Source organism: Falco biarmicus, chromosome 10, assembly GCF_023638135.1.
Source record: "Falco biarmicus isolate bFalBia1 chromosome 10, bFalBia1.pri, whole genome shotgun sequence".
NCBI classification, from domain to species: Eukaryota; Metazoa; Chordata; class Aves; order Falconiformes; family Falconidae; genus Falco; species Falco biarmicus.
The window spans coordinates 12,900,105-12,916,349 of record NC_079297.1 but is presented as its reverse complement, the minus strand read 5'-3'; the positions used below and the strand labels follow the sequence as shown (position 1 = coordinate 12,916,349).

General features: G+C 48.3%; 1 protein-coding gene across 2 annotated transcripts; it reads right to left on the bottom strand.

Annotated features, from left to right (window-relative positions):
• Positions 1-2,193: 2,193 nt before the first annotated feature.
• LSM14B (LSM family member 14B) lies at positions 2,194-14,814 on the bottom strand. Of its 2 annotated transcripts, XM_056354478.1 has the most exons (10): positions 14,471-14,814; positions 9,758-9,921; positions 9,271-9,406; positions 8,681-8,797; positions 6,703-6,873; positions 6,501-6,581; positions 5,339-5,500; positions 5,016-5,169; positions 3,881-4,060; positions 2,194-3,530 (listed from the first exon to the last, which is right to left on the bottom strand). In XM_056354478.1, the coding sequence occupies exons 1-9, from the start codon at positions 14,589-14,591 to the stop codon at positions 3,889-3,891; spliced, it is 1,278 nt and encodes a 425-aa protein (XP_056210453.1). In that variant the 5' UTR covers positions 14,592-14,814; the 3' UTR covers positions 2,194-3,530; positions 3,881-3,888. The 2 variants fall into 2 exon arrangements, with proteins under 2 accessions (XP_056210453.1, XP_056210454.1); XM_056354479.1 differs by lacking the exon at positions 8,681-8,797 and having other exon boundaries at positions 14,471-14,813.
• Positions 14,815-16,245: the final 1,431 nt, after the last annotated feature.

The window sequence follows — 16,245 nt, the reverse complement described above, 5'->3', positions numbered from 1 at the left end:
AGCGGACCATTGCAGGCGTGTCACTGCAGCAGAGGTGCGTGCCTTGGTGCTGACATAGACAGTGCATGATTCATCGGCTTCAGAATAAAGTGTTGCGGTTGTGATTGCCCACGAGGACAGTTACAGACCAGTAGCTTCCTAACGCTAAAAATACCTATGACAAGTGTTACATACATGGTTAAACTGTAAAGCTCTACTCCATTTTCTCCTTTTGTTTACCTCCAGTCTTCCTTGTGTTGACCCTCGTGCTGCTCTCTCTGTCCATCTTGCCCGCAGGAGCTCGGTTTAGCTCAGTTTCTGGGTATGGCTCATTTTCTGGTGGAGCCTGTTTACTGCCCCCAGTCCCAGCAACTGCCTGAGCCAGTTCCCTTCGGCAGAGGGGGATTGCTCACAGCGAGGGCTGCGGGGACCTGCCTCTGCTGTTGCTGAGAGGCACGTCTGCTCCATGCCATCCACTCACTGCAGACATGAACATGTGTAACAATAAACTTAGCAGAATATCAGTTCGAAGGTGTCAAGTGACAACTCTGCTCAGATGCATTGGAGGTGGCCCAAAGGAGACGAGAGCTGGTAGGGAATTTTATTTCGGGTCAGTATTTGCATTGTGGTGTCTCCACTCTCCCGTTCTGGCCATTAAAAGCTCTTTCCAGCCAGTTCATCTGCCGCGGCCACCTCTGCGCTGCAGGCCACTGCTGGTGACAGCTGGCTGGTGGCTACAGCCTGTGACAGCAGCAGCAAAGGGGGCAGGGGGCAGCAGGACACCCTGCCTGGCCGAGGCTCCTGCAGGCACGGAGCAGAGCCCCTGTCCCTGGCGCTGCACGGGGAGCAGGAGTGACACCAGCTCCTTGCTCCCTATCTCCACGTTGAAAACTGGTTTTCTTTTGTTGCTGGGGCTTTGTCAGTCCGTACCGTCCCTCAGCGCGATCGAAGGTGCTGCCCATCCCATCTGCTCCAAAGGGCATCGCTCTGCTCCCGGCGCCCAGGGCAGGGAGGGTCGGTCACCCAGGCTGGGCTGCGGCGCCCTGTGGCATGTTCCCCTGTTTCACAGGAGCCTCAGGCCTGCCCCGAGCCCTCACACCCTGCTTGGGGTGGTGACAGGACCCCTGTGCTGTACAAGTGTCCCTGTTTAGATCCACCCGGGGGGGAACTGGCACAGCCCTCGGGAGCCGCGGCCCAGCCTGCTGCGGCCCCCCCGCCTCCCTTCCCAGGTGCCGAGATAGAGCAGCACCCAAAAGCAGCCCAGCACCCTGCTGGAGCCGGCTCGGCTGCAGGAGCCCAGGGCCCCCAGCAGCCCACAGGGAGCCCAGGCTGGCCGGGCCACCCCAGGCAGCTGGCAGGGACCTGCAGGAGCTCAGTCACCGCCCCAGCACCGCAACTCGCTCACAACAGCCCCGTGCTGCAGAGCCGGACGTGGATGGAGCAAGGCCCGGAGAGCTGCAGTGCTGCGCAGGGCAGCAGCAGAGCAAGGGGCTGGAGCGCGGCTAGGAGGGCTCGTGGGGAACGAGCCCAGGGCTGAGCCACAGCCATCAGTCCCCTCACACCACTCCCATCCAGCACATCGGCTGGGACACAGCCCAGTGACTGACTGCACGTTACATATCAGATGTGAAGGCTTACTGCGGAAAGAACAGAAATTACTGCCTTAAGAAAAAAAAAAAAAGCATTACTAACCGAAGTTAACAAGGATTTCTCTCTCCCCCTCACACAAGCCAGTTGCCTGTCACTTAAAGCCACAGCACCTGTTTGCCAGCAGAGACATCAGGCTTTCAGCAGCTTTGAAGGAGCCCTTCCAGCACACCCCCTCGTGCTGGTACAAGCCCAGGTACCGAAGGCATCTGTGGCTGCCACAGCAGCACTGCCCCCCCCCCCCAAACACCCAGCCAGGGCCAGCACTGCCCCCCCAGAACACCCAGCCAGGCCAGGCAGCAGCTGGGAGGGGGCTGGGGCACAGCACCCACGAGGCAGAATGCCCAGGCAGAGCACAGGGGCACGGGATCACAGGGTAATGGCAACAACAGGGGGTCAGCACCTGGATTAGGGGTTTTAAGCCCTTTGCAAAGCGCCCCGCAGCCCTGCCAGGCCCCTGCGCCAGGGTTCTCTGCCATCGCTGGCAGCCACGCTAGGACAAGCGCCCGACAAGTTGTACTGACTGCTGCTACTGGGCTGTCTGCAGAACAAAGCAGGAGGGAAACGTTAAACATTTACATGTTTATTATAATTACAATTTACATTACTCCAAAGAGCAGCCCCACTGCTATGTTCTAATTTTTAGCAATAAAGTCCTACAAAAATAAATCCAAGCTTTTACAGTAACCTAGGTCAATGCATAACTAAAAAATTCTAGCTATGTAAGGGGTTCAGTCATCAAGGTGCTTTTTCAACAAAATTCCCTACCAAACAAAAAGGGACACATGCCTATAGCAATTTAACCCACTTAGTCATGCAAACAAATGTAACCCCTCCCTCCCAACCCCTCTCCCCACATACAGTTTTAAAAAAAAAAAAACAAACAAAAACAAACCACAAAAGAAAAACTAAACTATTTACAGTAGGTGGGGTATAGAGGAAAGAAATTAAACATGCCCATCTGTTAAGCTTCATTATACGGACTCCCATCCCTAGTTTAATGAAAACATTCCATAGTGTTCCACCACAGTCTACTAGTGTACAGAGAACTGTTTGCATTGGGTACTACCGACGAGCGAGGTACAAACTGAGGCAAGAAGTCAGGGCTTCCGATCTCCTTCCCAGACAGCAGAGTACTGCCAAAAACTTTATGCGGAGGCACCTGCTGCTCCTGTCCCACCAGGACACAGCACACTGTCCCCCCATGCTGCCCTGACCCAGTCAGGAGCTCCAATCCTTTGAGGAACCAGCCCAGCACCCTCCAGCCCAAGGGAGAGACGCGGTTCCATGTAAACCTGCGGTACCGCACACGAGTACCAGCCGACAAACAGTTGTACAGTCATTTACACTACTACATGATCAACAATCCAGTATTCCCAAGTGACAATATACATAACTCAGCACCAGGAATCCATTCTCCCAGATACCAAGTGCTACTTCACACTTGCTGCTGAGAACAGCGAGACCAGCAGCACCGTTTGGTTACTCAGAACAAACAAATTATCGCTGGTTTATTTCAAGTGAGCTTTGGTTCCATGTTAAAATAGCATGATTTATCTTCTTCAGGGTTCAGAAAAGGAGTCTGACTTTAAGCTTAGACTATAGCAGCCTTTGAGAGACCCAGAAAGAACCACCATGTAAGTTAGTCTGCACGTAAAAAAACAACAAACAAAAGAAAAAAGACACCCTGAAGAAGGTACCCCTGAACACATTCCCTCTTCCAAAGAATATTCCAGCTGACAGTTGCTGGTCCAAAATAAGTCCAGAATATAAGCAGTAGTACATGAAGTTCTGTCGCTTGAGCTGAGACAGTAAACAATATGAACCATTTTCCCACATTAGTGCAGCAGTTGGATGTTTTCTTTCTATATACAGTTTCATCCTCTCAGGAGAGATGTCCGAACCTGTTCGGAAAAGAAGGTAGATAGAATTAGGCATGGTACCATGGGGATCTTCTCCCAACAAAAACAGAAGCGAAGTTAACACTGAGGTATCAACACAAATGCTTAGCTAGAAAGGCTCAGCTCAAACAAGCAGCTCTTGCTTCCTCAGAAAGGTTAGCCCAAGAAATCAACAGAACAATCAAGATGTTAAAACACACAAACCCACTCATATCTCCTTCTACTACTTAGAAGGAACAATTCTTGATATATCCATGAGGCTGGAGAGCAGAAGAGGTTGCACAGGCAGTTCAGACAAGGAATACAAGACAAACCTGGCTCAGAGACTGTATTTATTCTTGCTAAAAACTTGCCTCTGAAGTTACACTCTGCCAGTACCAGCTCTGTGAGTGGTTTGGTTTCGCCTCGCTGCTCCACTACCCCTTCCACCTCGAAATCCACCACGAAAGCTGCGGCCACGAAGGAACCGTCCAGACACTCCAAATGTCTCTGTATTGAGCTTCCTTTCTTCAGCCCACGTGGTACGCCTAGAACTGAACAAGGCTGCATTCAGATTTAATATAAACATGAAATAGCCACCAACTCATTTAGCTAGGAAGCTTCAAGCACCCTATTTTGTTGAATTGCAACAAGAACCAGCGTGTACATGTTCACCAACTCAACTGCCCTGCTAAGTGTGGATTTGAAAGTGACAGCTGGTGGCTGTCAAAGCTACTTTCATACTGGAAAACTAGAGAAGGGCCTAGGAAAGGGCTGAACATAGTCTTACAAGCATTTCAAACTTGAAAACTACAAACTTTAGACTCCAGTTCAGCCCCTCCAGAAACCCAGGAAGCCTTGTCACATCTGAGGTAGCTCCACAGCACCAGCTTATTTCTTCCCTAGCAAAGCCTGCCCAGACCCAAGCACCTTACTGTGATCACCCCGAAGAACGTTTTGCTAAAGGGAAGCAGAAATACTACCAAGCGAATTTCACATACTGACACTAAAGGGATGACTGATGTGACCAGCACCAGCAGCAAAAGATGAAGCTTTAACATTCCCAACTTTTAATTTAATGCATTTCCACTGGCAGACCTGACCTCATCTGCCCAAGCTCCAGATGTGGCTCGCTCCTGTCTGCAAGCTGCACCATCATACAGCATGACCCTGATGCCTCCTCCCACAAACAAGACAAGAAATTTGTTTACAATCAGTGGGTTCAAACCCAGCACTGGGAAACTGAACAGGAAATTCCTGTATCATGGTTTAGGTAAGTATCAGCATCAGTTGAAATCCTTGCCTTTTGTTTGATCCCACTGCATGAAGCTCAGTTAATATAACTCGTGAGCAACCAAATGCATAGAGCAATACTTCCTTCTGAAGACTGTTTTGCTCACTGTCTCGTATGCCAAGACTTTTAAAGAATTAAACCACGTGACATCAATTACATCTAGAATTCTACACCTAAAACTGCATTAAAATAGCAAGCCTTTAGAAAACACTCACCTAGATTTTAGTTCTGAAGAAATGTTGTCAAAGAAAGACTTGGATTTATCATAATAGCAGTTGGGTCCCAGAAGGTCCTCCTCTGCATTACCGTCATTGTTTTGAGTTGCCACTCCAGGGTCCCCTTTTTCTTCCCCCGTCTCTGCTTTATCATCTGAAGATAATAAAACATATTACACTTCCTTGATGCATACTGAAGAGCCATCTGTTCTCTTGCTCCCTCAAACAAGACTTGAGATGTAATCATGCAGTTTCTCAGAATGAGTTTGTCTATGCAGCATTTACTGCTAGCTCAGCAATTCATATTTAATGAAGCCACAAACCTTTAAAGTTTAGTTTCTTCTTGAATTCTTTGTCAAGTTCCTCTCTGTTGAACTGTGCATTTGCACTTTCAAAGTCAAAGTCACCTTCAAACTTTATTGTATTTTCCTTCACAGTAGTTGGTCTGTTTTGTCCTCTAGAACGGTTTCTGGTTCTCCTGTTCCCTGAAAGCAGGAGAGTTTAAATGCTTGGTAACACACAGGGAGGTTAAATGACTTTGCTCAAGACCACAGGAAACCAGGGTTAGAACTCAGCAGTTTCTGGCTTCCAGTCCTGTGGTTAGGCCAAACCTCTTTGAAAACAACTTCTGAACTTGGCTGTAGAAGACATATTACAGCAACACTTTTTAACTTTCTGAAAAGTATTCCTGGTTGTCAGTCCTGCATTAAGAGTATACCCAACCTTCCTTCCAGTGAGAAGAAGTTAGAACAAGTGTTATACCAAGAAAAGCTGATGGAAGCAGGGGAAACTGTCTTTCCTGTCTGCTACTCATCTGCAAGCACAGTACTGTAATTAGTCTACAAACCTGTCATGACAGCAAAGAGGTGCAGGTCGCTGATTTCAGAAAATCCATCCACAAAGGGAGCTTGTACTTTGTATAGTTGCTGGTTTCCAACTCAGACACTATCAACTCCTTTTGGGAAAAGCTCTAACCTCTTCTACAGTGCTGCCCTCAGGCAAATTAATTTGAAGACCTGAGAGTCAGAAGTTTTGTTTCCTACATTTTCTTATTTGGCTTGGACAGAAATATTGGTTTGAATTTAATTTCACTTTCTTTTGACCTGTGCTTAAACTGCAGTCCTAAGATAAGGCCTCTGCACTATGGAAGTGAGGGCTCCATAGTTCCCTCTCAGTTATAAGAGCTCTGGGGACTCTTAAACAGGCTGCCTTTCCCAGTAAAAGTACTTCAGTTGCTGCTGCCAACTTACAGTGTCATTTCAACACATACCTTTCAAGCTTCTAGAAGAGACACTAGAATTCTGTCCCTGGTATGCCCTGAACTTCTGAGACTCCAGAACTTATTCTGCTAGGGAAGCATCTCTGGACGCCCAAAGCCTCATCAAGTTTTATTTTACTCTCAGTCTTCCATCGGATGACCCTTCACTGAAGTCAACAATATTTGCCTTTTAGGCTAATTGACTGTTCAGCGTCAGGTTAACCTACCTGATCTTCTCCTTTGAGGTCTTCTGTTTTCATCATTCACCTGTCCTTGGGTTTGCACAGGTGCTGCCTGAACTGTATCGACTGAACAAGAAGGATAAAAATAAAGGAGCATAAGAACAAAGCTGAAACAGTTTAGTCTTGCTATGCACCCTTGACGGATGCCTCAGAACAGCACTTTAACAACAAAGCGGTGCGTATGTACCATTTGTCTTGCCGTTGCCCTGCGGAACCTGCCGCCCATTGCGCTGAACCCCTGGAGTTACTTTCACTGGGGGCGGCTTTTGTGAATTCATGTTGTCAACTGGGCCAGTCTGAACAGCCTGCTCCACCATGGGGCTTTTGCGGACTGGGTGAACAGAAGGAAAGCCAGCACCTGGAAAAAATCCCAATGACTAAGTGCCTCAAAATATGCCAAAGCTATTCAAACCCTACCCACTTCTATGGAGAAACCATTTTGTCAAGAATTACTCAAAGCCTTGAGTGTTTATCATTACATGCTATGTTTAATTGGCATACACACTAGGTAAGGCACTACTGCCATACAAGTTGTAGCTCTCAAATCCAGAGCCTTAAAATCAGGAAATCTACCCATTTATTTCTTAAATGAAGTTAGACACACATTAGGTAAGCAAGCCAGCTCAGTCTCTTAGACAGTTTATACCAAAAATCTAATTTCTAGGTGTATCCTTGGTTATGTAGGATTTTACATACATTAAATCTGAAGCAAAAATTCACCATTTTGAAACTGCTCAAGAAAGCTTCCCCACTTTGTCAGGAAAGTTTTGCAGCAAAAGCTTAACCAACTCAACTACATCCCATTTTGTAAGCCGCTTTTAGAAGTCCTTCAACTTCATTGCTTATTGTTAGCTTTCAGACAAAGAAAACCTGAAACCAGACCAGGATCTCAAAGTTACCCTTTCAAATTCCTTCTTGGTCAAGGCCAAAGTGTTACCAAGACTTCTGTTGCTCTTCCATCCAGGCTTATTTATTCACACTACAAAACATGTAAATACTTTTCATGGTTTGGTATACCTTACACCAATTATATTAAAAAGCGACAGTCTTCAGTACTCAGAAGAAACACTGCATTCTAGATTTAATTAGAAGTTTTGGAGTACTACAGGTTTATGTAGTTATGCGTAAGAACTGCTTGGAAGCGAACTTTAACTGAATCTACTTAAAGAGCAAGAACAGTGAAAAGCTGAAGAGTACACACAAACCAAGCCACTGACACTTCTGGGTCACCCAAGTCCACATGAGATATACCCAGTAAGTAACATCATGCAGGTTCCCAGCTAACGTACACCTGGAAAGCTTGCAAGGAAGACAGACATATCCTAAGGATTATTCAGCAGGACAAAGCTGCTGTGCAAGTTTAACGTGAGAAAGTTTCAAAGCTTAGCCAGAATACTGAGAAAGTATGCACAGATAGATGGCCAAAACCAAAGAGTAAAACCAGTTTCATGCCAACACAAGCATACATGCTTAAGTTAAAAAACAGATGAAACTAATTACCATGTTTAAATGCAGGCTGCACCTGGTCTCTCTGCTCTGAGGATGGTCAGTCTAGTATCCCTACTCAACCTCCTCCTTTAAAAGGTTTTACACATAGAAGCAAGCACCCAGAACTGTTATCTCAGCTTACCACAACTCAAATTGCTTACTGTTAGTCATGCTTTACTAACCAGGAGTCTTGACAAGGTAGAATGCCTCATGCATGAAACCTATCCTGACATTTCCTCAATTACAGCAATACTCCTGGATTTCCTATTAACCTAGGTCTCTAACAGCAAGGCCACCCACAATTTAAGCAGTGTGCTTGTCTTTCCAGGAAAGGCTAATTAATTCCTCACCCAGTCCCCAAGGTGACACACAGTCCTGGAGAGGGCACAGCACATTAATACCTCTAAACTTCAGCCCTCTCCTGACATTTACACAAGAGAATCCACTGTTCTGTACTTTTTCTTCCTCCTGTCTCTAACTGATACTTCTGGGACAGAAGGAGTACTCCATGTACTCCTGTCCCATGTAGACATGTACAAGGCAAAGACAGCTGAGAACAAACAAGTTCTACTAGCATTACCCATAAGCACTATCATTCTGAGGGGTTAACAAGAACAGAGTGTTTGCAAGTGCCATGCAGTTCTTCCAAATATTTGGAGTCCTCAAACTGCTGTTACCCTTGGAAGAGAGCTGATGGGGCTCTGAAGACATGTCAGGCTCTGAAACAGGTTGTGGAGACGGAGAAGAACTAGGGCTGGAAGCAGCTGCTGATGCTGGAGGGCTTACCAACTTCTCTAAAGAGATAGAGGGAAGAAGAGAAAGCAAAGATACATGGATAAGATACAAGGTAGTGAAACATCTGAAGGACTTGGAAAGAGATACAAGAATCTCTAGAACAGCATTAGAGCAGCTTATTCACAGTTCTCTCTGGGAGTACAAGTTCTTTTTACATGTGATGTATATGTAAGGTATGTTAGGTTAGAAATGAACTGGCCTCAACTGTTAGGTATCCATGTTTCTTTCAGAAAGAAACTTCAGCTCTTTAGTTTGTTTCTTTCTTTTGTGTGCATGTGTGTGCGCACGCATGTAAGTGAAATGCAGGCCTCCTTGCGGTAAGATCACTACACAAAGTTGTCAACTACTTATTCACTGCTTGTTGCAGCCTGACGCTTGGCAAGGAATTCGGTATTAGTTACTGTTATTTGGTTTCACAGTAGCTGCATACAAGGACTGTACCTTTATTCTAGCAAGTAAAGTTTTTACTTACCTAAGCCTAATGAAGCTGCATACTGCTGGCTAAGTAAAGAGCTGGCAGCAAGCTGGCTGTAAGGTGGCATACCTCTAAACGGGCTGTAAGGCACATGTGGCTGAAAGGATGATGTAGAGGCAGAGCCCAGTGAAGACTGTAACAAGACAAAGTACATTTCCATTTACAGTGTCCAGAAGTCAACTTGCTTTGGCAGTGATTCTCTACTTCATGTACAGCATTACTAAAGCTCAATTAAATACTGAGAAGGGTTAGTTTACCGCTTTATGAGTTTCCTGCATTCTCAGCTAGCTCTGGCTTTTGTTGACTGAAGTCTTTAATGCTGCTGCTATTTTAAACATTACAATGAAACTAAGGATGCTTCAAACAATCTGAAGATTCCTGGAGACGCTTACTGGCCTTCATTTTTTTAAGGTTCTACCAAAATCCAGTCCTTCATCACCAATGTTTTATCACAGCTTTCTATCAACACTTCAGGCTAACTTACTTGAACAATGGCAGGATCTTGTGGCAGAGTATGTTGAGCTTTTGGAGGTTCACAGACAGTGATGTCTTTGATGTCACTTCCTCGAAAAATAATATATTCATAGATTTCTTCTCTTGGAGGAGCAGGTCTGTCTGTGGGCCGGTCTTCAGTACCGAAGGATCGCACTTTAGTGTTAAAAAAAGGATCACTATTAGTCCAGCAGTATTACATTACCACTGCAGCATTGTGCAAGTTAAGATCTCTGCAGTTAAACAGTACTCTGGTAATACTTGCCAACTGTAACAAGAAGAAAAGGTTACCTCCAGAACCCTGAGTCTCCTCATTGCACACATCTATTCCCTCAAACGCCAACCTTTTCAGCAGCCTGTATAAACAGTTTTGTTTACATCAAGCTGTGAAGATAAAGACCATAGACCAGCTGGAGTGAAGAATCCTACTCAAAAGCTGAGGACTTCCTCACAGTGCTACACTGCCGTAATCCCCCTCCCTCCCCAGCACCTGTCCCATGTAGACATTTAGCTTGAGACAACTGCCACCGCAACAGACCACTGGAGAGGCCCCTGCAGCAGCAGGGGAAAACTCTTAGCAGGCTTCAGAGCTTAAATCTGCACCTTTGGTTTCACACATTTATTGCACAGATAGAGGTCAAGTTTCATCAACAGTAAAAACTTCCTATTAAAATTCTCTCTCTACGCCATGCCACTGGTTTTATGATTAATATCCACTGACTACAAAGCAAGCTTTTAGTGATAAATCTAAAACCTCAGTGCCTACTAAGGCTTTACTGAGTCCCAGCTGTTGGAACACTTGAGCAGGTACTAACCAGTGATGTTACACATTAGAGTGGAAAAATGGCTGCAATTGACTGTGTGGCAGCTACCAGGTAGAAGCATAAATTAATTTGAGCCACTAAAGAGGAAGAGGTCAGATTCAGACTTACTGAATTGTTAGTGCAGGAAAATAGGTAGCATAGTTACATCAGACACTTGACATACAAAAGCTTGACATTTTGGCCACAAGTTACAGAAGCTCATTCAGTTTACTAGTCTAGTTTTCTGTCTTCACGAGGCTTTGCCAGTTCAGATAAGCACCACCACATACTGGTTTGATGTACGCTTTCTGCTAATAAAAGAGTTCTGTATTCAAGTTGCATCAGTTGCTTCTAACAGGTTACCACAGAAGTACTCAACTTCTCTGCCAGGACACACCACAGTTCCTGCAGTACCTTTACTAATTACATCCTTAAAGAGACCTTTCACAAGCACCTGCCATGTCACAGCCTGTGGTGACATGCCAGCCAGCTGCCACTCCCACTGCACAGCTGGAAAGATTAAGCACAGGCAGCCCTGCCACAAGGATGATAGGGGATGGCAGGCACTGCAGCTTCCCCACAAAAAGGGGGGCAGAAAGCAGATCCACTCAACCAGTGTTGAGCACCCCGAGTACACTGTACCATTACTAATTTACTGGGAGTGTTGACAGTTGTAGACAGGGTTAGTCATCAAGAGCCCTGTTCTCGGCTGTATCCAGGTGGATTCCGCAACCCCCACCCCCCCACCCCCCCGCCCAAGCAGCTGTTAGTGCTGTGAGCAGTCTTCACTTGCCTGACACTTATGTGAGCTCACAAGAAGCTCTGGATACAGCAGGTCAATGCCAAACTTTGTCCCTATCACGCTGATGCTATTTAGCACCTCAGCTTACACCTAACTGGAAAAGAATCTTAACTGGTACAAAGGCAAACTGTCAGTCCCTTCCTTTGAAGGACTGTCTCCCATTAGTTCACAGAGTATATAACCTCTCCCAGTTATTTTAGATCTCCAGCTGCTGTTTGATCATATTACAGCTGTAACCTAGTCAACTAGAGGCAGATTATAAACTGAAAGCAATGACTGTGGCCTTTTAGACATGAACCATACCACTGATATCCCTGCTCATGATTAGATTATTACAGCAGACAGCTCATGGCAAGACATACTAAAGCTATCCAAGGACTACTGCAGAATCCCACAGCTAGCTTGGAAAGCACCACATCTCTGACCACCAGGATCAGCCTGTCAGCTTCCACATAGAGAAACACAACCCACCAAGCCCAAAGCTGTCCAGGCAGAGCCTCAATTGGCTGGTCCCAAGGTTTCTAACAAAAAGGATGGAAAACAGAGGTCCTTGTTGTAAACAAAACAGCAGCAAGGACATTTGAGAGGGTTCTAGGAGTTGAGCGTGCCTGCTCCTGCATTTGAAGTGTTTAACAGCTTCTGGCACACCACAAAGTACAGCTTTAAGTTTCAGCGGAGGTCCGAAGGGCTGTCTCCCATGAAGAGTTACAGTGACTATTGTTTACAGATGAACAGGAAATCAATTCCACACCACGCTGCAGCTAGCGTTTTACAATACAGTTCATACTCACGTGTAGGGCTCTGTTGAGCTAGACCTCTGAAAGGTCAGGAAGCTTAACAAGAATGACTGGATGTCTGGAAAGCAGAGCTTACATGGATACTTCTTGCTTAAAAACTCTAGCTTCTTCAGACTTCTACAGAATGGGGAGTAAGTTTCTGGTGTTCACTGCCAACAGGACAGTAATGGGCTTAAACTTCCTTTGCTTGCAATTTAAGCTTAGCATCTAAGACTGACAACTTTCTTGCAGTGCTTAATTAAGCACATGGAATCTCCTTATCCAGTGTTTAAGATGTTGTGCACGTGTTGAGATTTAACAGGAACCAAATACAAATCAATTGAAGCTAGCCCTGCTTTGAGTAAGGGGCCAAACTAGATTCCTTCCTGACGTCTCTTCCAACTTAAGTTTTTCTTTATATCACTCAGCTGATAAAAGTCAAGAGAATAGCACTTACATGAGATCCTGAAGTTGCCTGAACTTTAAACAGTGACATCTGGAGCCTAATAATAATTGACTAGCTATCTGGACAACTTCAACTGCATGTCAACAATTCATGGTTCTTCTAACCCTTCAGATCAAGTGTTTTCAACTGCTGTCCCTCCTAAGCACAGGGTTAATATTGCTGCCACTGACTTCAACATTGTAGCTATGTTCCTAATTCTGACACTAATTTTGATATAAAGTCTCTAAATTTAAAAAATAACTGAGTTAAAATGAAAAGTGGGTTTGTACTGTAAAGTTTATAGTGCAGCACTTTAAGTGGGGAAAATGTATTCTCCATCTATTTAACAGCTACTTCTTAGGTATTCCAGTTCATCAAAACTGAACGCTATGAGACCAATAAATACAAAAAAATGCCAAAAATCTTATACAGAGCATGTGCATTCTCATACCATAAAGCACTTGAATCATACATGCCTCTGAAATCCACCACTTAAAACTCTGAAGTAGCAAGTGCTATGTGTAAGCCAGAACTATGTGAGAAACCATTCATACTTGCTGCTGGGTAAAGGTGAAGACCTTCCTGCACATACAGTAAAGGAACTGCATCCTTCCAGCAACCTCTCAATTACTTCAAGTGAAACCCCAACATAAATAGCTCCACTTGTACATTTAATAAGCAGCTATGTCCCCAGGTTGTGAAAACTCACATTTTTAACTTCAGAATACGCACCAATTGGTGTCAAATACTCATGTCCAGCATCACACAGACATCATTACACTGGATAAATACTGGTGGCACAGGCTGCCTTGAGAGTAGCTGAGAATCAGGCAACTCAGAGTCTCCTGCCAACAGATAAGTCTTTCAAAACAAAAGATGTTTGGTTTGTGGACGATCCTGATGGGCTGCTGAAGGCAACGAAGAAGATGTGAACTTCCCAGAAGAGGGAAAGATAAAACTTGAGGGAAAGAAAAAGCTGATGCACATTAGCTAGAGTAGCCAAGCTGCACATTAAAACCAGTACAGCAATAAGGTCGTCTGAGGGACTAAACAGGACACGTTTTCCTGACGGTAAAAACGGTAGTTCCTAACGCAGGTGTCAACTGAATCCAAATGACACCATTTAAGGAGATAAAGATCATTTTTGCTCCAGGGAAACAAGACTCAAAGCCCCGCGGAGCAGCCTGCGAGGCCGGGAGCGCCAGAGCCCGGCGCCCAGAGCCCACAGCGCTCAGCACAGCGGCTCCCACCCGCATCACCTGCGCCGAGGCCACTTATTGATCAGGAAAAGAACAAAGACACATCCACATCCACGGCAGCTCCCTCCTCTCCGGCACTGGCCTGGGGCCCTGCTCCAGCCAGGCACCGAGCACCGCCGGGCACCCGTGTGCTGACAGGGGGGGAACCAAACCACGGCCCGCCACGCCACACCGGCACCTTTCCGCCTCTGACAATAGTAAGAGGAGCCGGCATTGCTGGCAGCTCCTCCTCCTCCTCAGGGGGCTGCTAACTTCCCGGGAAAACCCAGGGCTCCTCAGCATCCCGGGCCCCGCCGGCTGGCAGCGCCCCGCCGGGGGGGCACCGCAAGCCCCCGCGTCGCGGAGCGGCCTCCCGAATGCTGACTCACGGAAAGGCAGCGGCGCCAAGGCACGGGGCTGCAACCCCGCCGCCCCCCGCCCGGCCGCCAGCGCGGGGGAGGGGGCGCCTCAGGGCCGGGGGGGCTCTGGCCGCCGCTCGCCCAGCTCGGGCTCATTGTTCAGCGGACGGCGGCGGCTGGCGGCCCCCCCCGCGCCCCCTCAGCGAGCGCCGGGCCGCGGCGGAGCCAGCCTAGGCCCGCCCGCCACCGCCTCCCCGGGAGGGCCCCGCCGCGCCGCCTCACCCTTGGCCAGCGCCACGGTGGAGTTCTCGGTGTCGATGGTGTAGAGGATGCCCTCATAGCGGATCTGCGCCTTGGAGATCAGGCTGATCTTGCTGCCGATGTAGGGGGTCCCCGAACTCATGGCGGCGGCAGGGCCGCCAGGCCGAGGGGAGGGCGAGGGAGGCGGAGGAGGCCGCGCGGGTCGCCGCACCGCCACCCGGAGCCGCCGCGTCCGCCCACACACACTGCGGAGCCGGGAACCCCGCCGCGCCCGCCTTATATAGGGCGGAGGGAGACGGGCTGGAGGGGGAGGCTGAGCGGGGGCGTGCTGCCGCCCCGCCGCGCATGCGCCGCCGCCGCCTGCTATTGACCAGACGGGAGACGGGGTCAGACGCGGAGGGGAGGGAGGGGGGCGAGAGTGGGGGGGGAAGCCCGGTGCCCGCGTCACGTGACCCGCCCAGGCGAGGGTGCCACGTGCGCTGCGGGCGGGGCGGAGCGAGGCGGGGCGGGGCGAGCGCTCGCGTCCTTCCCGCGCTGCCGCGGCGCTGTCACCGAGCCCTGTCACTGTCGCTGCTCGCTCGCCCGTGTGGCACAGATCTTGTCACGTAGCGCGACGGGGGGGGGCAGTCGCCTCCCCCGTCCCCCCCTCCCCAAGCTCTGAGGGGAGCTTTCCCTCCCTGAGGGTCGCTCAGCTCGCCCCGCTGCCCGCCAGGCCCCCCGGCGCTCCGCAGCAGAGGCTCCCGCGGGTGCCCGCCGCCTCAGCCGCAGCAGCGCTCTGACAGCCCGGGAACGGCCGCCTCCGGCCCCAGCCCCTTTCCCTCGCCCGTGGCAGCCCAACAGCCTGGGTTTGTGCTGGAGGAGCCCCGGGAGCCTGCCCGTGCAGGGGTGCCCTGCCTTTGTTCAGCAGGCAGGACGGGGCGCCGCGGCTGAGGGACCACAATGGTAGGCCGCAGCTGGAGAATGATGTCTCTGCAGGGTCTCCTGGGATTTCTCCGGCTCCCCCGCCATCTGCGGGTCAGTGAGAGACAACTGGTAGCATCTGGCAGACAGAGTCACGGGAGGCGAAGTCACTAACCATCGTGAGGGCGGATGGGGATCGGGCAGGGCAGTTACATTTGGGGCAGCAGGTCAGAGTGCGCAAATCTCGCTAATTTGTGTGACGCAAATGAATAAGATTCAAAATCCGCAGCTGGAGAGAGTACAGCAGGAGCCATTGTCTGAGTGTTGAGAGGTCTGCTGGAGCTGCGTGTGCCCGTGCCTTGGTTACATGTCTTATATCAGCGATAAAACAGCCACGCAGTACTATGCAGTCCACAGGTTTATCCTCATGTCACGACAACCTGCTTCCTTGCACACCGTGGCTCAGAGATCCAAATGCCCCAAGCTGTCTGCCCTGTGACCTTACGTATTTTATGGTGCTACCCTTCATGCTGTTTATACGGCCTGGAGAGCAGATCTCCCTCTCTGAACAGGGAAGGCTCCTCCCTTCTCAGTCTCTCTTAAGGACTTACATGTGCAGTCTTTCTCCCATTAGACTTCCATCGTTCTAGCATGGAGAGAGTTGCTAAAAAATATACATTATTTTGTATATATTAATTGAGCAAACAGTATTTTTCAGTAAGAAAGTCAGCTCTTAAAGTCAATTTTTTTTAGCTTTTTAGGCTCTGCCTTAATTATAACCTATACAGAGCAAGAAAAGATTCCTTTTTTACTACAGTAAACAGTGCCCTTTAGTGGACAAATTACTAGTTAGAAACTTCCCTGACAAAAAAACTCATCTAGCTCCCCTGTATGAG